The 23,330-nt window shown below is 55.4% G+C and overlaps 6 protein-coding genes across 6 annotated transcripts; 4 read left to right on the top strand and 2 right to left on the bottom strand.

Moving 5' to 3' along the window:
• Window positions 1-2,222: 2,222 nt before the first annotated feature.
• Window positions 2,223-2,525, top strand: BCV69DRAFT_253929 (hypothetical protein; the record flags this gene model as incomplete). Its single annotated transcript, XM_025490542.1, has 1 exon — window positions 2,223-2,525. The coding sequence occupies one exon, from the start codon at window positions 2,223-2,225 to the stop codon at window positions 2,523-2,525; it is 303 nt and encodes a 100-aa protein (XP_025344867.1).
• A 1,679-nt stretch (window positions 2,526-4,204) lies between these two features.
• BCV69DRAFT_130509 (hypothetical protein) lies at window positions 4,205-6,433 on the bottom strand. Its single transcript, XM_025489220.1, has 3 exons — window positions 5,141-6,433; window positions 4,905-5,033; window positions 4,205-4,823 (listed from the first exon to the last, which is right to left on the bottom strand). Exons 1-3 carry the CDS (start codon window positions 6,308-6,310, stop codon window positions 4,494-4,496), a joined length of 1,629 nt encoding a protein of 542 aa, XP_025344866.1. The 5' UTR covers window positions 6,311-6,433; the 3' UTR covers window positions 4,205-4,493.
• Window positions 6,434-8,444: 2,011 nt separating this feature from the next.
• Window positions 8,445-11,463, top strand: BCV69DRAFT_285820 (hypothetical protein). The gene is made up of 4 exons (XM_025493498.1): window positions 8,445-9,260; window positions 9,337-9,519; window positions 9,590-10,840; window positions 10,941-11,463. The coding sequence occupies exons 1-4, from the start codon at window positions 8,535-8,537 to the stop codon at window positions 11,298-11,300; spliced, it is 2,520 nt and encodes an 839-aa protein (XP_025344865.1). The 5' UTR covers window positions 8,445-8,534; the 3' UTR covers window positions 11,301-11,463.
• Window positions 11,464-13,858: 2,395 nt separating this feature from the next.
• BCV69DRAFT_130407 (hypothetical protein) lies at window positions 13,859-15,331 on the bottom strand. Its single transcript, XM_025489219.1, has 2 exons — window positions 15,300-15,331; window positions 13,859-15,204 (listed from the first exon to the last, which is right to left on the bottom strand). The coding sequence occupies exon 2, from the start codon at window positions 15,049-15,051 to the stop codon at window positions 14,164-14,166; it is 888 nt and encodes a 295-aa protein (XP_025344864.1). The 5' UTR covers window positions 15,052-15,204; window positions 15,300-15,331; the 3' UTR covers window positions 13,859-14,163.
• A 190-nt stretch (window positions 15,332-15,521) lies between these two features.
• On the top strand, window positions 15,522-18,698 carry BCV69DRAFT_130371 (hypothetical protein). Its single transcript, XM_025489218.1, has 5 exons — window positions 15,522-16,157; window positions 16,234-16,404; window positions 16,479-17,645; window positions 17,802-18,352; window positions 18,374-18,698. The coding sequence occupies exons 1-5, from the start codon at window positions 15,588-15,590 to the stop codon at window positions 18,657-18,659; spliced, it is 2,745 nt and encodes a 914-aa protein (XP_025344863.1). The 5' UTR covers window positions 15,522-15,587; the 3' UTR covers window positions 18,660-18,698.
• Window positions 18,699-20,281: 1,583 nt separating this feature from the next.
• BCV69DRAFT_129927 (hypothetical protein) lies at window positions 20,282-21,924 on the top strand. Its single transcript, XM_025489216.1, has one exon. The coding sequence runs from the start codon at window positions 20,641-20,643 to the stop codon at window positions 21,592-21,594; it is 954 nt and encodes a 317-aa protein (XP_025344862.1). The 5' UTR covers window positions 20,282-20,640; the 3' UTR covers window positions 21,595-21,924.
• The last annotated feature ends 1,406 nt before the right edge of the window (window positions 21,925-23,330 follow it).

Here is a 23,330-nt window from a genome sequence, read left to right as displayed (position 1 = left end):
CCACGCCTCATGGCAGCACTACGGTCCGGTATCAGGTCCGGATGTTGAGAGCCAGAATGGACGAGCGAGGCCACCTATGTTCCAGACAGTCTATCAGTCCAGAGGTGACTTCACCGCGCCTCGAGAGACGTTTTGTAGTGAGCGGCGCCGCACTACTCTTCCACCCGGTTGATCCTGATTCTGATCCGAAGAGAGAGAGGGGGGGGGGACGCTTTCTTCTGCCGCTACTGAGCCAAGTGACTGTCCCGCGAATGAGGCGGAGGCTGCGTTCTTGGCCAAAGTACCCACATCAAAGCCTGACTCTTTGCTCCGGCGGCAGAGACAGTCCCCTGCGATGGGCCAGTGCAGCCAGTGCCAGTAGAAGACAAGGGCAGTGAGTCGTCGTTGGGCAGTCAGACCGCTCTGGTGCTCCACCAAGAAGGCAGGCAGGCAATGGTACCAGCGCATGGCGTGGCGATGCGATGCGATGTGGGCTGTGTGGTGTACCTCAGTGCCCCAGGTCATAGCTCAGAGTCGTTAGGCTGCGTATTGTCCCTTGTGCTAAGCGAAGCTCGCCCCTGCTATGGGACCGTGGCAAGGATCATTGAGGAAGAAGAGCGGCAAGCAAGGTGCGTGGGCTGCTGCACTGCGACTGCTGTTGCTGCCGAGGTGAGGGTGCAAAGGTGCAAGGAGGCAGTGTGTGCTGCGGGGTGAGCAGTGGAGATGAGTAGAGGATCTGGCCAGGCGAGAAGCGCAGGCAGACGCAAAGGCTGGGTGGGATCCACGAAGGCAGGGGCACGCACACCCACGCGAGGTGGCCTGTGCCCTCGCACGGAGCATGGACAGGAAGCTGCACGTGACGCCGCACGGCAGAGGGGTATCCTCACCAGAGATGCGCTGCGCTGTTGTCCATCTCCCACGGCACACCGCAGTCCCAGAAGAGGAGGGCGACAAGCAGAGACGAGGATCAAATCACTCGCCCATCACTTGGCCTGCGAACAATTCATGTCGCCACACACTCACGCACGCACGCCTTGGCGGAAAGAGAGACCGACGCGGGGGTGGAGGAGCAGGCAGAGAATGGCAAAAGGGGGGACGAGCCGATCAAGCACAAGGGCCAACTGGTCAGCCATCCCCTCGTCTCAGCTCAGACAAGGTCACTCTCGCACAATATGTCCACAGCGGTGCCTTTTGCAAGACTACTGGCCGCGCATACGTCAACAGTGGCTCAAAAACGGTCGTCGTCTACCCACAGCCAGGCCAGGTGACGATGCTAGGGCAGAGATAGAGGCTCAAGCCGAGGCTAGCGCAGAGGTTCGTAGGGCTGCTCCGGCTACGTGGGCGCTCAGGGCTTCCAGGATGGTAGGGCAATGGCCATTGCTGCAAGCTAGGAGGAGGAGGAGGAGGAGGAGAGAGACCAGGGCAAAGAGAGCCTTGATGATGCCCAGGAAACAGGCAGATAGAGCTTGAGACTAACGGCGCTCCCCCCCCCCCCCCCCCCCCCCCCCCCCCCCCCCCCTTTCCTTCTACCCCCCACCCTTTTACCCTTCCAAGACTTGGACGGCTACTCACGGCGGTGACAGCGATACCCTGCAGTGGCTGCCACATGATATCTCGAGTCTTTGATGTGCCCCATGAATCTGCTCAGGAAGAAGAGAGAATCAGTCCCTCTGCCATCTCAGCAAGCACTCCTCTGCCTACCTCTTCGGCCGCGCCTGCAGCAAAGCCAGCTAAAGTCTTCTGCCAGAAGATCAGAAGACACTACGCCCGTCATGTCGAGCAAGGCCTGCAATAGCTGCTGTGCAGAATCCCTATATCCATGCAGGTGCACAGTACGGATACTGTACAACCTCTGTCCCGTGGTCCTGAATTCTGAATAGAGTAAGGGCAAGAACGTCTAGATAGGAACAAGCGCAAGCTACAGTACCTCTGTCCAGACCATCTCCATCTTCCACACCTTCCGTACAAGGCTGGACTGGCTTTCCCTCGACGAGAAGAGGTGCGATCCAGGCAAACTCCTAGCGTCTCCTTTCCCTTCCCCTTCCCGAGTGTGTCTTCGCTCTCATTCCTCTTCCTTTTCGGACCACCGGATACGAGCTACAGTGCCTCCTCCTCGGCCTGTACATCTCGTATCCCACCGCTCCCAGAAAGCCCCTGGGACCCGATTTGACCCTCGTACAGCAAGCAAAACCCAGGCAATCTACAGCGCTGTAGTCACAATGGCGCAAGCGATGGGACACGGGATGCTATGCTCCCTTGGCCTCTGCTACGCCGACCTTCTGCTAGGCGAGGCAAGGCAAACCCAAAGAGATGTACTGGAGGCTTCGAGACGAGACGAGACTGTTGCATTGCGAGGCGCAGGTCGCAAGTCGCAAGTCGCAAGTCGCAAGTCGCAAGTCGCAAGTCGCAAGTCGCAAGTCGCAAGTCGCAAGTCGCAAGTCGCAAGTCGCAAGGAGCCAGAAGCAAGGAGCAGGAGCAGGAGCGGGAGGCAGGAACAGGAGCGGGAGACATCTTGCCTCGCACCCTTGCATTTCGCGCCCTCGTGATCGAGGTTGGCACCGGCGGCGAGCAAGAGTCGAGGGGACCTATATACAGTGCTGCAATGTACTGCCCATCGCCGCCACCCCCTCTGTGCATGATGACGGAGTCAAGTAGCAGACTATGGGCTCTGTACGTGACGCACGGAGGAACAAAGACAAAGGCAAGAACCGAGGCAGCAAAGTGGATAGAAGCAGTCGATCAGACTAGCGCATAGGGACCTCAAGCTCTGAGCTTTCGCCTCTTTCCTCTTAGTCAACCTCGGCCTTGGGATTGGCCTTGGGATACCTGCACTCCACACGCGAAGAGGAAATGAAACACAAAGGGTTCCCTTTGCCTCCGCTGCCTCCTCACCTCGAACTCGTCATCGTCGTCGTCGTCGTGCTCGCCCTCGTGAGCCCGCTCCGCACTCCGCTCTTCGCTCTTCGCTCCCCGCACCTTGCACTTTACACCCACCGAGGAGCCAGAAGGGAGGGCAAGGACGTGCATCCAGCAAGTAAGGGAAGCTGCAGAGCGTACCTACCTGTACTACTGCTACTGCGACTGCGACTGCTATCGCTACTGCGACTGCGACTGCGACTGCGACTACGACTGCGACTGCCCCGTCAGCTCTAGCCTGGCTGGTCCGAATGCAGATACCTGTTGCGAGCCACATCCGATCAGACCAAAGACCGAAAGCGGAAGAGACGACTCTAGCGAGAGAGGCTGCTGCTCTGAGCTGCTGCTGCTCTGCGCTGCTTTGAGCCACACTTAAGAGTCTTCTCTTGGATGTCATCACGGAGCTGGAGCCAGAGAACTCTCTTCGTCTCCATCTCCGTCTTCCTCTGGGTCTGGGTCTGTGGTCCGGACGGTTGCTGCCCCTCGCCAGAGAGAGGGACTTCTTGCTAAGTAGCAGAGGAGAGTGTGGTCGAAATGCTCATCTCCGCTCCGCTTCCCGCTCCCGCTCCTTCACTTCCTGGCGTAGCTTGACCTCCGTGGGTGGAGCCTCGTACTGTACGGTAGGCAGCTCTCCCTCCCAGCTCCCAGCTCCCCTCTCTTCGCTCGAGGAGCAACACGCCCTTGCCCTCGCCCAGTCATAAGCCATGTCCACTGCCGCTCCACTGTCGCCCCGCCCCGCCCTGCCCTGACCTGCTCTTGCCTTTGTCGCCCTCACGCTGCGTGCCGCGTGGCTATCTGCACCTCCTTCCTATCCCTACTCCTACCCATACCTACACTGTACTCTACCAAGAACAAAGAACAAAGGGCAGAGGGCAGCGCACCTTACTCTTCTTGAGTATAGTACAGTGCAGTACAGTGCAGTATAGCGCAGCTTAGCGCAGCTTAGCGCAGAAGAAGAAATAGAAAAACTTTCTTTGCACACCGGGGGCATAGCATAGCATGACATGGTATACAGTAGCATGAAGTGTTCTTCCTCTTCGTCCTCGTCCTCGTCCTCGTCCTCGTCCTCGTCCTCGTCTTCGTCTTCGTCTTCATTTTCATCTTCCTCTTCTATCACTCTGGTCCGGGCTGGGCCCGAGCCGGGGCCGGGCGCCGGGCCGGGGCCGCAGGTCGTGGTACTGTAGAGTACTGTAGAGTACTGGAATGTACTGTAATGTAGAGTAGTTCAGAGTTGTGTGCTATCTGACCGCTTCCCTTTTCCCTACTTCCTATCTAAGCGGGGGAAAGAGGGAGTGAGGGGGGGGTAATAGTGGCAGTGGTAGTGGCAGTGGTAAAAGGGTCGCGAGAAGGCACACCATTGTTGTCCCAAGACTACTGTATCACCACGAGCGGTGGGAGAAAGTGATAGATGGAGATTTCATTGCCTCCTTGGAGGGGCTCTTGAAAACTAGCCAGGGAATATAGTATGTGCTGCACTCCTGCAGCACACGAGTCACATCGTCCAGCTTACCGTCTTTAGGCAAAGCGACGGGCCTCCCAGAAACCCTCTGCGTCGTCCGCCTCTCAAAGTCGTGAGTTTCTCCGTGCTGCTCATCTCCTCACATCTCTTGACCCGACGCTACTGCTGCTCGCATCAAGCTGCTGCACTTCTCGAAGCACCTTCGTTCAACGTCGTGTAGCCCAGTATCTTCGGCAATGCCTCTGTCACCAAAGACCTCGACGATGATATCCTTCACTTCCACGCCAAGTTCCCATTGTGCTCTTGTCAAACGATCCTGCAAGGAGTCGAGCTTGAGGCTGTTTATGGCGTCAAAGTGATCTGCGAGGTCTCGATTCAGCTCTTCTCGAGCGTCGTAAATGGTCGTTCGCAATTCACGCATGAGATCTGTCCACGCATCGGACGCCCTTGGACAGTACTTGTTGAGAAACTTGGAGAGCATAAGTGATCAGTGCAAAGCGCTGTCAGCGGGTGGGTGTTCTCAACGAGCAGTGGCGACGGCGCTACTCACCGTATGCCATGAAGCATCTCGCTTCCATGCTTTTCGCTTGCCGGAGAGGTCGCAAAGTTGCTTGACCAACACTCCCAAGTTTTCTACGTTCGCATTCTCGTTCCCGTTCGCGTGGTAGTTGCAGGCTCTCTACGGCAAGGTAGGAGGGATGCAGCACAAGCAAACACACAAACGACGCACAGAGGAAATCACCCAAGTCAGAATTGCGCGTCGAAAATCATCCAGAACCCACTTACCGTCCAGACGTGCAGGTACAATGCACTCTCCAAGTCGTCAATGTAACGATGGGAGTGCAGCGCTAGCGTTTTTAGTACACTGCGAAAGACCTCGAGCGTGGCGGAAATACGTTGCAGACCGGATTGGACGCCATGACTGGGATCTCTGTTAATAGCGGCTTGGAAGTCCCTCTGCGCTGAGTGAAGCGACTCTGCCCAAAGTTCGATCGCATTCTTGACTTCTAGACAGCAAGTAGGCAGAAACGCTACATTCGCCGATCTGGTGTCATCAGTAGCTCTGTCGAGCATCGCTTCGGCGTACGTCATTTCCGGTCGTTCTCTTGGGCTGAAGTTGCTCCGCATATTGCCCAAATCTACGAGTAGGAGGATGTCCGTGTGGCCTTGCAGAACACGAACGTTACCTGTATTTAGGTCACGGTAATGAAAGTTCCCCTTTGCAAGCTTGAAGAGCACGTCTACGAGCTGCATATGGATGCTCAGGACATCGCGGGGCGAGCATTGGGCGCCGATGCGGTCTCCGATGTGTTGCTTGGTCAGTAGCGCACAGGCAACGCGAGATCTGCTTGATGAGATGTCTAATTCCTCGCAGGGATTGCCTTGAAAGCCTGTGGTCGGGATCACTACCATGCCGTAGGCCACAGGGGCGTACGGCAAGCCCAACTTTTGAATGGTGCGCATCATCGCCAATTCATGTCTCAGCAGATGTGGTGCTAGCCATGAGATTTTGATCATGAGCACCGGTTCGTCCCTGGCGCCGCCACCCTCAGCGAAAACCGCAGTCTGGGATCCGAATGGTCCGGGCCGTCTTTCGAGTGGTTGCATTGCATTTGTGACCCTTTCACAGAGTGACAGATTGTCACCGTCCACCTCGATGTGGAACTCCGTCTGGGCTGTAATGTGCCATTGGCCAGCCAGGAGCGCAGAATGCTCCTCCAGAGATATGAGACGCAAGATCTTGACGAGCTCTACCTGATCGCTCTGAACTCGAGTGTCAAAGGGTAGAGAAGCAGCATAGGTACTGGCGTTGAGGTACCATAATCGTACCTTGTGTCCACACCACGTTAGAAAGTGGAAGTGGGAGATGGGAGCACGGTACTGACATACTCTGCGCTGACGATGCGGTCCAGTCGGGATGTCAGCACAACGTATCTGCGGCACAAAGTCCAACATCAGGAGTACTAGGAACTCACCGCATAACGCAGGACCTGTGAGCTAATATCGTCGATGAAATCTTCTGAGTCTTCCTTCTTGATTTTGACGAAGGTGAGACCGTTTGGCCAGGAGTACAGCTCTGTACCGTCCGGTGCCAGGGGAGGGTTTCGTGCCTGCACGAAAATGTCGGGCTTGTTCATCTCGCGATCGTCACCTTCCTTTACGAGCGCCATGCAACAGGCAAATGCGGGCATCCCTTGTCAGTTACAGTAACTTTACAGCGACCAAGGGGGTGTTCTGCCAACTCACGTTGAGTGTTCTGTACCTTCCTCTGGATACGAACCTGCCGTACTCTGAGTCTCCTACGCCCAATTGCTGACGCACTGCATCGCTCAATTCGCAAATGAAAGTCTCCATGACTGCCTCACTCTGTCTCACGGCATTATTGAGATTCCTGAAGACTTCGGTCACTTGACTTGAGTCTACGATGCGGATTGCAGAGCGATGAATGGCATCGTTTGTTTCGAAGCAGTACCACTTCGGGTGCATGCGGTCTAGGGCATCAAACTTGATCATCTCCTCGATTGCTCCGACACCCATGTTCACCATCGTCATGATGGAAGAGATACTCCATTGCCTCGGCGGGGTCGCTGGCCACAGAGCGGCTGCTTGTGATGCCTCGTTGTCTCGCTCAAGCGGCGGGAGCCCGAGAAGAGCACGCGGGAATGTCTTCACTTTGTCCAGATTCCTAGTGGTCGGATGCACATTGGGAGTCTGGAAGAAGAAGGTGTAGGGGGCATCCGGGCCCGCTGTGCTCTCCCCAGAAGATGGCGTGGACATCTGTGAGGCCCTAGAGCAGGGGGGAGATGTACGATAGTGGTGATGATGATGAGGGGAGCGGAGGCTGGTCACTTGGGTATATAGCCATCGTTCGGGCGGTAGAGCAAGGCAGGCAAAAACACTCCTCGGAGAGCGAGCCGCCGGCAGCCTGGTCCGCGTTGCGTCAGGGGCGCACTCTGTTTCCGTGCCTGAGCTCCGGCCTGCAGGGGCAACAGTGGAGCACCGGGCCGACACGCCCGCTCCCTTCTTCCCATTCACCCTCGCCTCTTCTCCTCTCCTTCATCGAGGTGGACAAGGAGGCAGGAGCTAGCTACAGTAGTGCTGCACTACCAGACAGGGTCCTTCCTATCCTCCTCGACCTCGAACAAAGGGGACAAGACTTCCATCGAGGGCGTCGGAGCACCGCACTCCACTTATTGCGCTCGCTGATCATTTGCTACAAAAGGGATGCAGACAGCCCGAGGGCGGCACTTGAGACGCCTGGGCAAGTCTCTCCTTGGGGCGGGTAACGACACTGAGCAGGCTTGTTACCCAGGAAAGTTCGCCAGCAAGCAAAGGGAGGGGGAGGGGGCGACGACCATGTCGACAAGACTGGCACTGCTAGAAACCTCCTCTGGAGCAGGCGTCCAGACGCAGAATGAAGAGAGAGAGAGAGAGGGTTCTTTGACTCCGTAAATGGCATCTCTACACTCTCTTTTGCCTTTGCTCGGCGCCACGCTCACTCTCTCTCGCGGCGATCATCGCTTCCATCTTTGTCCGCTCAGAGTTGGCCATAAGTGTCTGCAGTCAGCAAAAAAAAGCTAGAGCTACAGTACAGTACAGTACAGTACAGTCACAGTCACAGCCACAGTCACAGTCGCAGTCACAGCCACAGTCACAGTCACAGTCATAGTCACAGAGGTGGGTAAGCTCTGCATCTTGTTGAACAGTTGTTCGTCCCTTCTGGGTGGGTGTAGGGTGCGAGCGGGAGCAGAGCGGGGCTAACGACGCGACGACGATCACGACCACGAGGAGGTGGAGGGAGGACGCAAAAGGACACTCTTGTATTCCTTTCTTTTTCGCGTGCAAAGTCAAAGGTCAAGGGCCAAGGCAGATCCTGCTCATCTCTCCACTGCTCACGACTGCACTGGCCCCTCGCAGAGCTCAAGTATTGTACCAGCACCAGACGTTGTTGGCCTGAAGTGACTGGCGTGGCTTGGGTGCGCGACACTGCGGAAAGGCACTTCCGACACACGGCTCCTCCCCCCCCCCCCCCCCCCCCCCCCCCCCCCCCCCCCCCCCCCCCCCCCTCTCCCTCATCGCGCGTGCCTGGCATGCGGCCAACCTTCACTGCAGACCATGACGATGGCGCCGAGTATCTTGCCCTCCTAGTCGGATCAAGCACGAGCTCCTGCTGGGCACCATGTCCGATTCTCCTGCCCCGCGTCGATCCCAGCGGATTGAGGCAGCCCTTCGTTGTGAGCTTCCTCAAGCAGCAGCAGCGGACCTTGCTCTGGGGAACGCACCTCTTTCGCCTTCGACTTTGGCCATACCCACCTCACCCCCTTCCTCTCCTAGTCCTGATCCAACCAGACAGGATCGTACCTCTTCAGAACAGACTCTTCCTCCCCTATTGCAGCGGCTCTCTTTCATCATCGACTGGGATGATCCCACGCAAGAAATAGTCGATGGCGACCCACAAGCAGTTGCAGGGGTGTCCCACCTTGGCTCCATCTCGGCGGACTTGTCATGCGATACGCACTCAGCTCACCTCTCAGCATTCGTCTTTGCGCCGAGCTCACCAACGAAAGCAATTGATACGATGGATCACGAGATCATTGAGAAAGACGAGGTTGTGAGGGCCAGACTCCGGAGGGCTCTCCCAGCTCGCTGGCTGAAATGGTACTGCGTTGTGGTACCCGAAGCAAGGCGTGATCACCTGATCGAGGTTATCATGGCTTCCAAGGATGTAGTGTCAGTAATCGAAGAGGTACTCGAAGCTGCGACACGCGATCACATTGAGAAAGCCCTCGAGGAATTAGTCTGCAAGCTAGGCAATACAGTTCGCTCGAAGCTCTTAACGATGCGAGGGAAACACGACAATGGGTACGGCAAGTTCGTATCACGAGGCACAAAAAAAGTGGAAACTGTGAGTTCAAGCGATGAATCAGACTTGTGCGATGCGCGATCAAAGCTGACCAGGCTGGAGAGATCCCCTCTGACAGTCGGGCATTGACGATTCTGAAACATACCGGGCTGACATTGTAGTCCAGGAGGCCGACCCACCCCCTGCCAAGGATGGGGAGGTCAAGTATGAATGGAGTCAGCTCATGACGTTCATTGAGGTCAAGAGGAGAGACCGCCAAGATGGAAACGAAGCCCTCGCCATCCAAGGCATGCAATATGTAGTGAGTGACGCTGCTGTCGAGTTTCTGCTTGTCCCTCCTGCTGACCTTCGCCTCGGTTCCCTTCGATCAGTGCAAGCTCCTGGTGTACAGATCACTAACGTCACACGTCTACTTTCTGAGCTGGTGCGGCGGACTCGCCCGGCTTTGGTACGCAGACTCGGCTAGCTTCGGCCACTCTCGGGCGTTCTCCCTCAATGCGGCCCAGGATAGGCTGGAAATCGGGAGGTTCCTGTGCCTCTTGACGTCGGATGAGTGCAGTGGGCAAGTGGCTGGCAAATGGGACCCCGAAAAAGATCCTCCTGTGCAAGCCGTCCTCGACTCCAAGATAAAGACCTTGGATTGGCATCTCCCCCCCAGACTCCTGTATAGGCGCAGCTGGCCGTTCGGCTCTAGGACCGCTGTTTGGGTGGGCAAAACACTCGAGATGGTCAAGGACGTGGACCAGAGTCGATGGATGATTTTGAAGTGCTCTTGGGTGCCCCGGCATCGCCTCGGCCACGAGCCAAAGATGCAACAGCGTCTTGAGGGCATCGAAGGTACTCCAAGGCCGTTCGGGAGTGCTGTCATTCCCCCCGACGTCATAGAACAGGGCTTCAAAGTGGAGACTGTACAGCAGCTCGACCCCACGGCGCGGGATAATCAGACTGGCCTGCACCTATGTGCCATAGTCTATGAGCATCGACTTGGTGAGATGATAGACCCGAGCATTCCCACATCGATTTTGGTACACCTTCACGCACAGCTTGTGGACACTCTGCTCAGCTACGCTGGGAGAGCCCTCCACTATCGAGACCTCAATACGGGCAACATGTTAATCCAGAAGGGCACCAAAGACAAGCTGTTGCTGGTTGACCATGGCGGCATGAGAGAGTTTCTTCGCCCCAGAGGTGCAGAATGGAGAGGGGACACGACCGTCCTTCTCAAAAGAGCGGAAGACGACGCAAGGTCAGCCAATCTCCTGTTCCTGCCGAGCGCCAATTACACCGCTCTGGATCATCTCAAACGCTGGGGGAAGAACATGGGTTTCTTGGAAGCAAATCAAAAGAAAGCCCGGACGACAATGCCAGAGAATGCTCTTCCAGCTGAAATGGAACGACTTGCGATCGAGAGACTGCCTCGCTTGAGGGAGCTTTTGCTTTCACTTGTCCAGCTCAGCCATCGTTACATCGACGATCTAGAATCCGCACAATATCTGCATATCTGGCAGGTTGCCTCGAAGAAGGAGAACGTTCGGTCTGGAATACAAGCGAAAGTTCAAGTTTTCTTGTTGGACAAACGCGACAAGCAGGCAGCTTGGTCAAGCCATACGAATTGGAGTGAGGTAAGTGTCTTTACCTATATCGCTCCAGCCTAGGAGTCTATGTCTGCTGCTTCTGACCCACCTGGTACCCCTCTCCTATCACTGCATCTCATTATCTCAGGAACTACGGACATGGTTCCCGTTGATGGAAGATTGGTGCACGATGATGTGCTCCCTGCGAGATCAGATCTTCGCGGCCCAAGAATCCTGGCGCAAGTCTGTCGTGCCTATCTTTGACAAACTTGTGAGCTTGCCCATCCTCGAGACAAAAGTAAAGGAAGCCTGCAGAAGTGGAAACCTCGTCACGGCCAGCGAGGCCGTCATCGCTGCCTTCGACAGGACAGACACCCTACTGAGTCAAGAAAAATTGCAGACCGTCGAAAAAGACTGCTTCGTTCACTGCAAGGGACTGATGGACGCATCCAGTGCAAAGGCAGTGATGGACGGGGCAGCTAAAGCTCTCAGCATTGAAGGAAATTGAGTTAAGGGCAAGTCATGTTCTTGACGAGCGAGGTTGAGAACTACAGGATTGTCCTGTGCGGTGAGGTTGACAGCAGCCGACGCAAGATCTCCGGAGAGGCTTCGGTCATCGAAGAAGTTGGAGTCTCCATTTCCATGTACATATCAAATTAGGCCGCCCCCCCCCCCCCCCCCCCCCCCTCATCCATCTCTCAAAGACACTCTTCGTAGCGAGCGACGGCCTGCGTGCCCGTATTGCCCTCGGCATCAGATGCAAGATCGTACGCGTTCTGTCATGCTATTCGGGCGAGGAAGATCTGCGCCCCTTCAGTCAGAATCAACATGGAGGCGACGTTGCAATCGTTGTGCTTCTCAAAACTCTCTACAGGCACATAATACCGCTTGTGCGAAAGCAGCAAGTAGAGCCTGGCCCTACTATGTCCCATCTGTCTGTGTCAATTGATCCCACTCAGAAAACCCGTGTGTCGTGATCAAGAGGCCTCGGCGTACACTACTGGGCTTTGCATACGCAAACGCATCTCACATCTCCAATCTCATGAGACACTGAAGGATATCGGATTCATCATCCCGGTGCCCTGAGCGCACTGCTGGGAAGGCGGCGGCGAAGCAACTACTTTATTGTGGGATCTCTGTCTACATCGACTGCCGAGCGCGCAGGGAAAGGTTGGCAGGCGCCCAATTTCGTACAGCATCATGAGACGTGCTAGGAGGCAAGAGGCGGAGGGCAGATGCATCTCTCTGCAGCTGTCTCTGGTCGCTTGACGTCGTGTAGCCACGCTAGGTGTCATAAGGTCGATGGGATCGGCAGCATGTAGGAGACTGCGTCCTAGCGTCTCAGTCTCTGTGAGCAGAGGTCAGAAACCACAGAGGGTGTAGATGGTCGATGAGGATTCTGGAAAGAGGAGAAGCCGAGTAGGTCATCGAGTGAATAGGATTTGAAATAGTCATGCAGTGCAAGAGGTTGGTTCGACCCATGCTGGTACAGTCTTTGGGAAGAGAGTATGAGTGGCTTACACCCTTTCACGCACTTGAACAACCGGTAGCCCGGTCCCCCGCCAATGCCGAGAGCACAACGCCTCTACCCGTTTCGATCTGCGTCCCTGTCCGTGCAACTGTCCAGAGAGGCTCAGTCCTTGTGTTTCGCAACGTACTCGTCTCTGACGATCTTGGGTGGGTGGATGTTCCATTTTGATGGCTCTGCAGGCGACGGCCTGCTCAGATGTGCGAGGGACCGGGGAAGTAGCTACCTGGATGACAATCTGCCCAGAAGGATGGACAGTCTGCCGTCCTGTGGTGTGCGTGTCTGAAGTTGCGTCGAGGGGTGGCTTCTGCCGAATTCAAAGCTCGTCTGATTCCCTGCTCATGCTTGTATAGCGCCGACATTGTCGAATAAGATCGCTCAGACAGAGTACATCCTTCCGTTCATCGTTGATCAAGTCACCGCTCTTCTAAGCCAGAGCGTGGGGCCTTTTCTTCGAAGAAGAGCGCATGTCCCGATCCGCTCGCGAGCGAGCGGGGTAGAAGCGGGTGGCACACGTCGAGTGATTATGCGCGAGCTCTTCTCGTCCTAATACGGGACTTTGGCTGCTGGTATCCTCCTCTGCAGCTGTCGTTCGGTAGGCCTTCTATCCAATGTATAGCTGAGGATTGAGCTGGTCGATCAATGCCTCTCTGGCGTGTCGGTCTTGGAAGCAGGGCTCTCGGCTGCTCGTTGAGTCTCACGCACCAAACTTCTGAAGATGACCTTTTCCATTGCTTGCATCAGCTCCTTCCGCAAGCAATTACCCTAATCGGAGTCCATCTCCGGCAGCTCGAAGCTTCATCATTGACCTCCTGGTGTGCTGCGCATAGCCTTATGGAGACGAGATAGAAGATGGGATGAGCGATCACCTGATCAGGTCTCGAAGAAACCGAGTGTGTAGATCAATCGATGCCTGAGAACTGGTAGCGATGCGGCGAAGATCGCGCGGGCTTCATCGTGACCCCTGGTCCATTTTGAGATCCCGCCAAGACTGGACCGGATGAACGAAGTACCCTTGAGTGTGGTACAGGCATGTGGGATCGTCGACGTCTCGGGTGAGGACTGTTCTGAGGCAAGCGTGGGCGAGTTGATGCTGTATCTTCGGCAGTCTCGTCCTTCATGATGGCGTCTGCTTGCTCTAGAAGAGGTGAGAAGTGCAGACGAGGAAATCGGAGCAATGAACCACCAGCGCATTCTCCGTGAGACGCTGGAAGACCCCAGTGGCTCTGTCATGAGTGAGCCTCAGATGGGTGAGTCTCTGTCAGTACCTTGACAGGACCCGGCCTAGTCTACTAGGGAACCTCAGTCTGCAAGTCATTGCAGCAGTCGTACTGACTCCAGCCAAGACAGCCTCTGTGTCTGCAGATGAGGATCATCAAGTCATTACCGAGAGAAGTGTTTTGACCTTGCTCGACAAGCACTCGGCTGCCTGTCCACAAGCCACGGGCTCTGCGGTCTTCGTTTCCCATGATGGCTTGGGGGTCAATGATCTCCTCGCCGCTTGTGTGAGAATCGCATAGGACTGTTGCACTTGATCAGCAGCAGTGCCTGTGTTGAACCCAGTAGGGCTGATAACTTCCCTGGAAACATTGCTCGAGACCTGAGTATATTGCCCAAGACTGAGTACACCGCCCAAGACCTCGGTCTCTGCCGACCCAGTGGCCGATCTCTCCGTCTGAATTTACTTCATCTACCGATGTGCGAGCCGTTCCGCCAGATGCCTTTCCGTCTTCGAATGCAATGTCAAGGGAAGGCTCCCCGTGCTAGTCTCTCTCTCTCTTGTCTGTCGTGCTCGGCACATTGGCGATACTGTATCGTCGGAGAGTACATTCCTCTGACGTTGTCACGATTGCCTAGTAGATAAAGCTGGCGGAAGTTGTTGATAGATCTCAAGGGGAAACTTGTACTCGGGTGATCGTTGAAAGCTGAGGCAACTGTACTTGTAGTCGATGAGCGCATGGTGGTCCTGGAGGACGTCATTGCCAATGAGGACTTTCTGAGGTCCGCCTGATATGAGATAGAATCTGACATCTATTATGATGGCTGTCTGGCCACAGACGAAGCCAACATCCAGGATGACGTACTGGTTGATGATCTGAGAGCTTTCACCCATGCCCTTTACGGGAAACCCAGCATGATTGACCCGCTGAATAGTAGCATTGGGAATGTGCTTCTTCAGGTGCCCAGCTTCGATGAGTGAGATGGAAGAGCCGGAGCCGATGCAGGCCTTGTGGGGCCCTGGCTGTGCTTGGAGATAGACGATGGCTGTGGCCGGCTTCTTGTCCGAGGAATGAGGGACATCTTTGCGGCCGTCGGGTCTCTTGGTTCGTAGTCTGATAAAGTGCCAATGTTCAGAGCGGAACTCTCGAGGTTCGGGTGGAGGAGAGGGAGTGGTAAAATCCCCGTCGCGCTCGAGCTGTGCCTTGGTGCGCGTTTCTACAACGTGGACTTGGTGGCTAGGGTTCATCTGAACAGGACTTGCCAACGTCGTCGTCGATGGGGCGTGGGGCGGTCCCTTGGGATGAATGAGCTTCTGACTTCTAATGACCTTGTGTGGGTGTAGTTCTGCGGCATGGAGACCTTCATGGAGTGTGGGCGTGTTGGAGAGGGGCAGAGGAGCCATTGATAGGGGACTGAGTTCCTCTGGCAAGGTCGTAGCAGGCGGTGCAGAAGCACATCGTCCTCGAGTGTTGGCAATGTGTGCTGCTTGTCGTCTTCGAATCGCGGGCATGGTGTAGGGCAGACTCGAGGGTTGCGGTAACCCTCACAGCAGATCAATCAATCAATGCCCAGCGCTAGTCTCGAGGGGGAGGTAGGTTGCCCCAAGTCCCGAGTCAGAGGTGTCCAGCGTGCGTTGAGCCAATGCCCGCCGAGGAAGGCTCCACTGCAGATTGTCAGAGGTGATGGGGGTGGGTGAAAATGCAGGGTTGTGAGGTAAGCGTCACCGAATCAAAGTCTGTATCCTCGATGTAGCCTTGCCTGGGTGGGATGGTGAGGATCACTGGTAGCGGTGACCAGGACCAGATGAGGGCCGAAGTGATCGGACCAGGCCACGGACCATCCTCACCACCACTGGCCCATCTCGCGCCGCCAAGCCACCGCCCGCGCCTCTCCCAAATCCACGTGGCTCAGTCCGGCCCAAGGGCTCTCCACGGCGGGGCAACAAGGATCACAGTCTACTTGTTCCCCGACTGCCTCCTCCTCCTCCTCCTCCTCCTCCACCATCCACCACCATCCACCCCCCACTCCACCTCTCTCCTCTACGGCATGGCCACCGCCCCCCCTGGGCAGGCTCACGCCGCAGTCGGAGGCAACCCGGATCCACCCTACACCTTCTATTTTCCCCCGGCACCGCCGCCGCCAGATCCCGACAAGACGCCCACCAAGTTCATCCCTCGTGTCATCCTGGGACTGCACCCTATAGAGAGAGACCCCACTTCAGAGAGCTCGAGGCTAGCGGATGCCATCTCAGGCAGCCCGCCCACCCATGCTGCCGTCACCGCTGCAAAGTTGCTGGATGATATCAATGCGATAGAACAGGGCCTCTTGAAGGACGGCACTGGCCGATGGCATCCTACCCTCTACACCATGGACACATCATCAGAAGTTCATCAATCTGCGGAGAAGATCCGGGACTCGCAGCAGATTACTGGGCTCTTCGCGAACATCAACGAGGCAGTGAAAGCCAAGAAACACGAGAAGGACATCGTGAGGATCATCTGCCAAATAGGCGATGCGGTGCGCAGGCAATTGCAGCCCACAGGAGCGGGTGATGACCATCGACCGCAATCGGACTATGGGCGATTCGTTCGAATGGAAAATGTCAAGATGGACAACGTGAGTAGGGCTGTCATCGAGCGGCACCCGTAGGTTGACTTTCGCTAAGCAGACACTAGATGCATTCACACAACAGGACGCGGCGGATCCTGAGGTCAACAAGGTCGACATATTTGTACGGGGAAGCAAGCCCTCGAACGGCAAGACCAAGAACCACTGGTCGAACGTCGTTGCATTCATAGAGGTCAAGAGGAGAAACTGGCAAGAACTGTTGGAGACGACCGCCCTGCAGTGCTTGCGTTATGCAGTGAGTTCGGAAGCTTTACAATCGTGCAGGACTCCATCATGACATACCTTCCGTGCCCTGCATTGCTTTGCCAGCGTAAGATGTGTCAGTACCGTGTAGTCACCTCTCACATTCACTATGTGACATGGTGTGGAAACAGATTGCGGCTCTGGTACCTGGATGCAGTCCTCTTTGGCTGCTCTCGACCTTTTGACACTCGGGACTCCCTGGATCAGATTGAGATCGTGAAAATCTTGCGCCTGTTATGCCTGCAGGAACATTCCGCGATCCTGACCGGTCACTGGGATGTTGCGGCCCAGCGTGAACTGCAAATCGAGGCCAACGAAGCGGCTAAAGTCACAGCACGCACAATTCAAATCTCAAAGGGACTGCAACCGCTCTATGTACGCTATGGACCTTTCCGAACCCGTACTGCCGTCTTTGCTGATCACGTCGACGACGCGGATCAAATCGATGACTTCGGCAAGGTTAAGGTGACCATGGTCAAAGCATCCTGGGTAGCACCGCATCTGGTGCCACACGAGTTGATGATTTTAAAACACATCCAACGAAAGAAGAGGTTGCGGAGAAACTTACCACTCCTGCCGATACCGATTGGCTTGGCACAGGTACCAGCTGACTTTCAGCGAGCCACCTCACAGAAGACGAGACCACGTTCCGGCTTCCCATTCCCCGCTCGGGCTATCTGTTCCCTGGTGACCCAGCAGCATCTTGGCTATCCCATACCGATAGATGTCTCCCCGCCTCGACTTGCAAGACTTCACAAGCAGTTTGCGGAACAGCTCTTCATCCTGGCAAAAGGAGGCGTTCATTACCGCGATGTCAGTAATGGCAACATGCGCATCCTTCGTGGTACCGACGACACGCTCCTGATCATAGACCTTGGAAACGCGAGACTGGGTATGAGGCCCCGAGGACATGCACCAATTTCGGACGCCGAAGCCACAATTGACGGAGCCATAGACGATACGCGGTCTGCGACTCCAGAGTTTCTGCCCCTGTGCTCCACCAAGGTGAAAAAGGGGCCCAAGAGCTGGAACATGACGATGCAAGATCTGTCGAAGAGCGCCCGACTTCTGTTGGAGAAGACTGGCAATGGAACTGACAGCTTTCACGAGGGAGTGCGAAACATGATCTCGGGCAGCCTTGGCACACTTCGCAAGGCATTGAAAATTGCAGCTGTGCACAGTCATCGTTACATCGATGACCTGGAGAGTGCAACATACCTTCATATGTGGCAAGTGAGTGAGCTATTATCAGGCTTACAAGTGGGAACACGTACCACCGGTGCGGTGTGTTCAGTGTCACAGTAGCTGTGTGTCTTGGGAGACTGCTCGAGCGTTGACGTTACCTCTTTTGCCTTTCTCTTCGTCCTCGCTTCCCCGCCCTTGCCGCAGATGGCTCGCAGGTCCGGGAACACCGATCAATTTTCAACGAAACTGACGACACAGGGTGAGAAGGATGTATTCTGGGAAGAGACTGGACCGCTGAATACTGTGAGTAGTCCGACAACTGTTTGTGGTGAATTTAGGCTGACAGTGCTCGCGCTGTTGACTTGTGATCATCAGACCATGGATAATTTCTGTCCTGATGCTAGCGAAGAATGGAAGTCTCTGATGCGGGGCTTGCGAGAGACTATCCACGCGGCTCAGGAACAGCTTCGTCACGAACTTGAGTCTCAATTTGAGCGCGACGTGCCTCTCTCAGCCTTGAAGACTGCGCTGAAGGACTTGCCAGTGGGTACAGACCGCTGCAAGGAAGTGAAGGACATTGTCAACCGCCTCTTTGAAGGGAGGGGATTAGCCAAGAACAAGATACTCCCCACAGAGGTCAACTGCTTCGAGGAGTGCATTCGACTCTTGGACGATGCAGCACGGAAGCTCGAAGACGAACACAAGCAGGAGCGGCAAGCAGTCGAGGAGCGCGAACAAGCAACTGAGGACGAAAAGCGAGCAGAAGAGAAGATGAGGCGAGCAAAAGAGAAGATGAAGCGAGCACAACGGGAAAAGAGGCGAGCAAAAGAGGATAAGAAGCAAGCAGTCAAGAGGTTGAGGGAAGCTGTGGAGGAGAAAAAGCGAGCAAAAGAGGAGAAAGAGCGAGCAAAGAAGAAGATGAGGCAAGCAGCCGAGGAGGAAAAGCGAGCAGACGAGGTGACGCAAGCTCTTCTGAAGCGGCCGGCGTCACGAGAGGAACCCAGAAGCTCTCCGACGAGGAAGAGGAAGCGAAGGAGAGGCGACTCACGACCTATACCATGATCCTTCACTTGCGATCCGTACGATTTATACCCCTCTTCTGCAGCGCTTCGAGCAGGCAAAGAAGTCAATATACCTTTTCATCTACCACTGCCCTCCATACCAAATCTATGAGCATATACAACAAATAAGGCGTCATCTGCCATATCTTCGATTTGTTGAAAGCGACGCCGACATTGGAGGCCACAAGTGCGATCCTGGTGTATTTGCAGAGAACAGACGTCACAAATGCGTTCCGCACCTTGGCGACCAGATAGTATTGCAGGAGACGTCAGGAGGCTCAAAAAGAGCCTTGCCATGCGTTGTGGCCCTGTTGATAATGAAGCCAGTAGCGGATGCGACTTCCCGTACGTACTTCTCCCTCGCCCAGAAAAGTGAGTGATAGATCAACGGTAGGATCAGAAGGCAAGGAGGAACAGTCTAGGTGCCGGAAGAGGTCCGAACAGAGTGAAAGCTCAGCACAAGAGAACCTATACCTCCAGCGTGTCGGTACCCATGATGGAAGAACTAAGGCCCCGAGTGCCAGAGTGACGAACAGTCGTAACGCAGTGAGCAGAAGGCTCTAGTGACATACAGTGTGTGTAGCGGATCATGCAGAAGACAACCCAAAGGGACAGCTGGGCGTCCGCTGTTGAAATGGGATCACTTGATCGAGCGTCCACTGTTGTGCGTGTCACGACTATGAGTCTGAGCGGTGACCTTCATCGAGTGGTGCCACAGTAAAGCATGGTGCAATGCGTGTATGAGAGTGAGAAGCGTCACTTTCCGCCAAGTGGCCTGATCACGTGACTTGCAACAGTGCGTCTGTCAACTGGACAAGCATCCGATATCAGGAAGCTGTCATGCGAGAATTCGAGGGGGTCATCCGAACTTTCATCCGATAAGCATCCGATATTTGGCAGCGCTCATGCGGGGATTCAGGGGTAGCATCCGAAAGCCATCCGAAAGGCATCCGATAAAAGAGGGGCATGCGCGGAAGAGGCGTGCAGGAAGACGAATCGCGGGCGTGTGCGGTCCACATCAAAGCACGTGGGCGGATGCCCTGAGGTTCTTGCCCGTGTGTCCATCGCCTTGCCTCTCTACCGCGGGCGGCATACGCTCTACCCGCCCCCAGTCGCGTCTGACAATGGGAGGTCCAGTATGCTACGATACATTGCTGGGAAGCGCAGTGTTGAATGGTGGAGAGGCATGTCACGCCTGAGTCCGTCATCCACCAGCTCTCATTCTTGCGGTGATCTGCACTGCGGAGTGGATCGCTGTAGTCCATCTCGATGCAAAAGCAGGATCACGTTCAAGGATGGCCTGATCCTGCTCTTGGTTCTTCTCAGGCACATGGAACCTTCTGAGGTCTTGGTCACTTGCATCACCCGCCTCTTGCTGTACGTCTCTTCGGAGATCAGGAGCAGCTCGTATCGTTATCACTCATCATCGCTTGGCTCTTCTTAGCCTCCCAGCACTTCGCGTATACGTCTGGCCGGTGCTCGGGGTGCACTACACTACTGCCTCTACAAAAGTCCTTCACAATCTTCGTCGTGGTTGTTTGCGCCTGCTCCCATTGCTCGCACCTCCGCTCTTTGCTCCAGCGGGCAACAGCAACAGCAGCAGGAGGCAAAGCTCCACGCAATGCCGCTCAAGCTCACCTACTGTACCCCCTCGACCTTGCCTTCGATCATTTTGTGGATTCCTTTGATATCCCAGACGCTTTCTTCTAGTGACTCTTTTCCCACGGACCCAGGCCCAACGGCTGTAGGATGGGCCGGAAGGTGACACGTGGCCCTGAGGATCGTTGCGGTAGCCCCTTCCGTACCTTGCTAGCGGCTGCTGATCAGAAGAGGCGGGACAAGGCACACTGTCCTCGCCCTGAGCTCCCCGGAAGGAGAGAGATCGCCGCGTCACGTCCAAGCAGATCCGTATTCTCTCGTACGCCCGTTACTCGGACTCTATTTGCCCTCTACCATCCTCCAAGAAGCTTCACCGGGAGCAAATGAACGACCGCGGCAGTCACTGCGATTCGCAGATGGGCTCCTGCGGTGAGAGACAGCTACAGTCCCACAAGCGCAAGAGGCAGGAGGAGCAAACCAGTATCGAGCGAAACACCACGGACACCTCCCAGCCCACCAAGCCAGGACCAATCCCTCCAAGCATTGGGCCAGACCTCACTCAGCTACACACCTTGCCCCAGCTAATGGCGCAACTCAAGCTACGACTCCCAGAAGTGGACGAAGAGGCATTGAAAGGAGTCGCCGAGTTTCAATTGAAGAACAACGCCAGCACACTGCGACGCATTCGACTCGCCAAGGCGCAAGAAGAGGGCGATGACTCGGACGCCTTTGACGAGATCAAGGGAGTCCCTCTGACGGTGCCACTGAGCAGGGAGACCTGGTACGATTGGGTGAGGCAATTGAAGCGTCTCACATCTCTCATCGATTATGCGGACGACATCCTCTTTACCGAGGATCACGTCGAGTTCACACCTTACCTCACCAAGCTCGACAAGAGGCTCTCGTCCACCATCTTTTGGGTCATAGGAGAGACCGGAGCAGTCGCAATCGACTACACCATGAACTCAGGCTGCTGCTCGAGCGGTCGCAGTCTCTTTCGCTTCCTAGAGTCGCAGTTGAAGCCGCACGGGGACTGGGAGCAAGTCTTGATTCTTTTCAAGCTGAACAGAGTGGCTGTGTCTTACACCAACGTTGACGAGGCCATCAAGCGAATCGAACGACTATCACTCCGCGCCTCGGACCTCGAGGTGCCAATCTCAGACGCCTACAAGTGCGCCATCCTCCTCTGTGTGACACAAGATGACCAATGTTTCGCTGCGGCTTGGGCTGCTCTGATGCGTACCAGGTCGTGCACCAATTGGGCAAATGTCAGCAGCATCTTGCACTATGCACAGAGAGATGCACAGTCCACACAGCCTCGACCTGGTGGACTCTAGTCGCAGACGTCAGGATCTGCTGTGGTGACCTTGCGAACAAGTATAGCATTACCGAAGGACAGGAGAAAAGCCAGTCCAACCACTCAGAAGAAGCAAGCACGGCCTCAGCGACCCCCTCTCATCAAGGCAAACGGCTCTATCTCAGGGACTCCGATGGCTTTCTTCGCACACAAGCTTCAGCCCTTGCGTCAATGCGCACTCTCTTGCTTCCTCGCCTCAATTTCTTTCTGCTACAGCGAGCTCTGCCTGAGCATTTCTATGCTCGACTTGACCTGATCCTTCATCTCTTGGCCGTCAGCACCGAGGCTGCTGGAGGTGAGGCGCGCCTGCCTCAAGTCGAATCGAACCGGTGTCACTCAGATCACAAGGTGTGGTCAAGCTTGCTGTCATTGTGAGTAGGGTACGCACTACGACTCATTGCTTGCCATGCCAGTCAGGCTGACTCACTCGAGGCGGTTACTACACACTCTCGTCATCATCCAGCCTCTGTCCTTTTCGTCCACCTTCCAATCCCACTGGTCGATCCAATTCTCGCAGCCCCTTGCCCACGCCTCACCGCCGCTCCTCACAGAGTGCCAAGGCCCGACAAGAGCTGGTCTGGTCCCGTGGGCTACCCTTCTCCCTCGCTTGTCTCTCAACACTTTGCATTCTCCAGAGATCAATGAAAAAAAAACAAAAAAAAAACAAACAATTGCCAATGTCACCTTTGCATGTTTGCCCCCTTTGGCTCTTCAGCAGTCTGCTCTTCAGCAGCCCCCAATTCGCCTCATCTCTGTACCTGTACCTGTGCAATCTCCATCTACGGGTGGGTGGCCCTGGCTGTGTGCTCATCCACAGACATACAGTACATTCCTGCATGCTACAAGAGCTGACGACGGTCTTGTCCTCCTCCTAGCGAGGTGCAGGTGCATCTGGGCTCTGAAATAATCCTAGTCGCTTGTGAGAGGAGCTCCACTCCAAGAGTTTGATTGATTGCATTGATACATCCCCATGACCATGACCATGACCTCTGGGGACACCACTAATCTTGTTCTGCACCTGGATACAGTAGTGCAGATTAGGATTTGGATTTGGATTTGGAAGGCTGGACATCTGCCCGAAGATTGCATTACCATTACAGATGCGATGTCGTCTGCGAAGAGGAGCGAGAGGCGAGCATGCAATCCTCCTTTCGCATGTGTACTGTACATGTAGGGTCGCCCTCGGGGAAGGGTACGAGCGGCACGCGTAGCAGCAACAGCGTCAACTTCTGCCCAGTACTGTATCGACAGCGGATCAAGGGGAGCGGAGGAGGTTGGAGCTGCCGAGAGGAGCAAACAAGTCTTGAGAAGAAGGTGTCTGAGCATTTGCACCATTGACTCACAACTTGTGCGGTTCTGTGCTTGGAAAGTGTGTCGGGGTCGGTTGAGTACGTGGGCAACGTTGGCGCAGATTGAGTGCAGCGATGCGAGGTGGATTGTTAGGCTACACTTCCGCCTGAGTGAGTCTGGCATTCCTTTCGTAGAGGAGTCGCCACAGTGGCAAGGGCTGTACGAATTAAGCGGCCAAAACTGCTCATCAGCTGGAAGTGGAGAGATGAACAAGCCTGCGTGAGAGCAGTCTATGAACCTGTTAGAACGTTCAAGTGCGACACCATGAGCCGATAGACATCGCTCCACTGCTTATTGTGGTACTGTACCAAGGTGTTGGGGTCCAGGCAGAACAGCAGCCGGCTTTCGTCCGATTCACGAATGGAG

This window comes from Pseudomicrostroma glucosiphilum, assembly GCF_003144135.1.
Source record: "Pseudomicrostroma glucosiphilum strain MCA 4718 unplaced genomic scaffold BCV69scaffold_22, whole genome shotgun sequence".
NCBI lineage: Eukaryota > Fungi > Basidiomycota > Exobasidiomycetes > Microstromatales > Microstromataceae > Microstroma > Microstroma glucosiphilum.
The sequence above is the reverse complement of the archived record's forward strand: the minus strand, read 5'-3'. Positions and strand labels throughout refer to the sequence as shown.

Bases quoted from the DNA above. Each gene is read 5' to 3' on its own strand.
- BCV69DRAFT_130509 (XM_025489220.1), bottom strand. From the start codon at position 6,310: ATGTTGGACTTTGTGCCGCAGATACGTTGTGCTGACATCCCGACTGGA. The intron at 5,034-5,140 runs GTAAGTGGGTTC...ACCTTGCCGTAG, and splicing joins TGTACCTGCACGTCTGGACG to AGAGCCTGCAACTACCACGC. The intron at 4,824-4,904 runs GTGAGTAGCGCC...ATGCTCTCCAAG, and splicing joins GAGATGCTTCATGGCATACG to TTTCTCAACAAGTACTGTCC.
- BCV69DRAFT_285820 (XM_025493498.1), top strand. From the start codon at position 8,535: ATGTCCGATTCTCCTGCCCCGCGTCGATCCCAGCGGATTGAGGCAGCC. The intron at 9,520-9,589 runs GTGAGTGACGCT...CCCTTCGATCAG, and splicing joins TCCAAGGCATGCAATATGTA to TGCAAGCTCCTGGTGTACAG. The intron at 10,841-10,940 runs GTAAGTGTCTTT...TCATTATCTCAG, and splicing joins GCCATACGAATTGGAGTGAG to GAACTACGGACATGGTTCCC.
- BCV69DRAFT_130407 (XM_025489219.1), bottom strand. From the start codon at position 15,051: ATGCCCGCGATTCGAAGACGACAAGCAGCACACATTGCCAACACTCGA.
- BCV69DRAFT_130371 (XM_025489218.1), top strand. From the start codon at position 15,588: ATGGCCACCGCCCCCCCTGGGCAGGCTCACGCCGCAGTCGGAGGCAAC. The intron at 16,158-16,233 runs GTGAGTAGGGCT...TTCACACAACAG, and splicing joins AAAATGTCAAGATGGACAAC to GACGCGGCGGATCCTGAGGT. The intron at 16,405-16,478 runs GTGAGTTCGGAA...TTGCTTTGCCAG, and splicing joins TGCAGTGCTTGCGTTATGCA to CGTAAGATGTGTCAGTACCG.
- BCV69DRAFT_129927 (XM_025489216.1), top strand. From the start codon at position 20,641: ATGAACGACCGCGGCAGTCACTGCGATTCGCAGATGGGCTCCTGCGGT.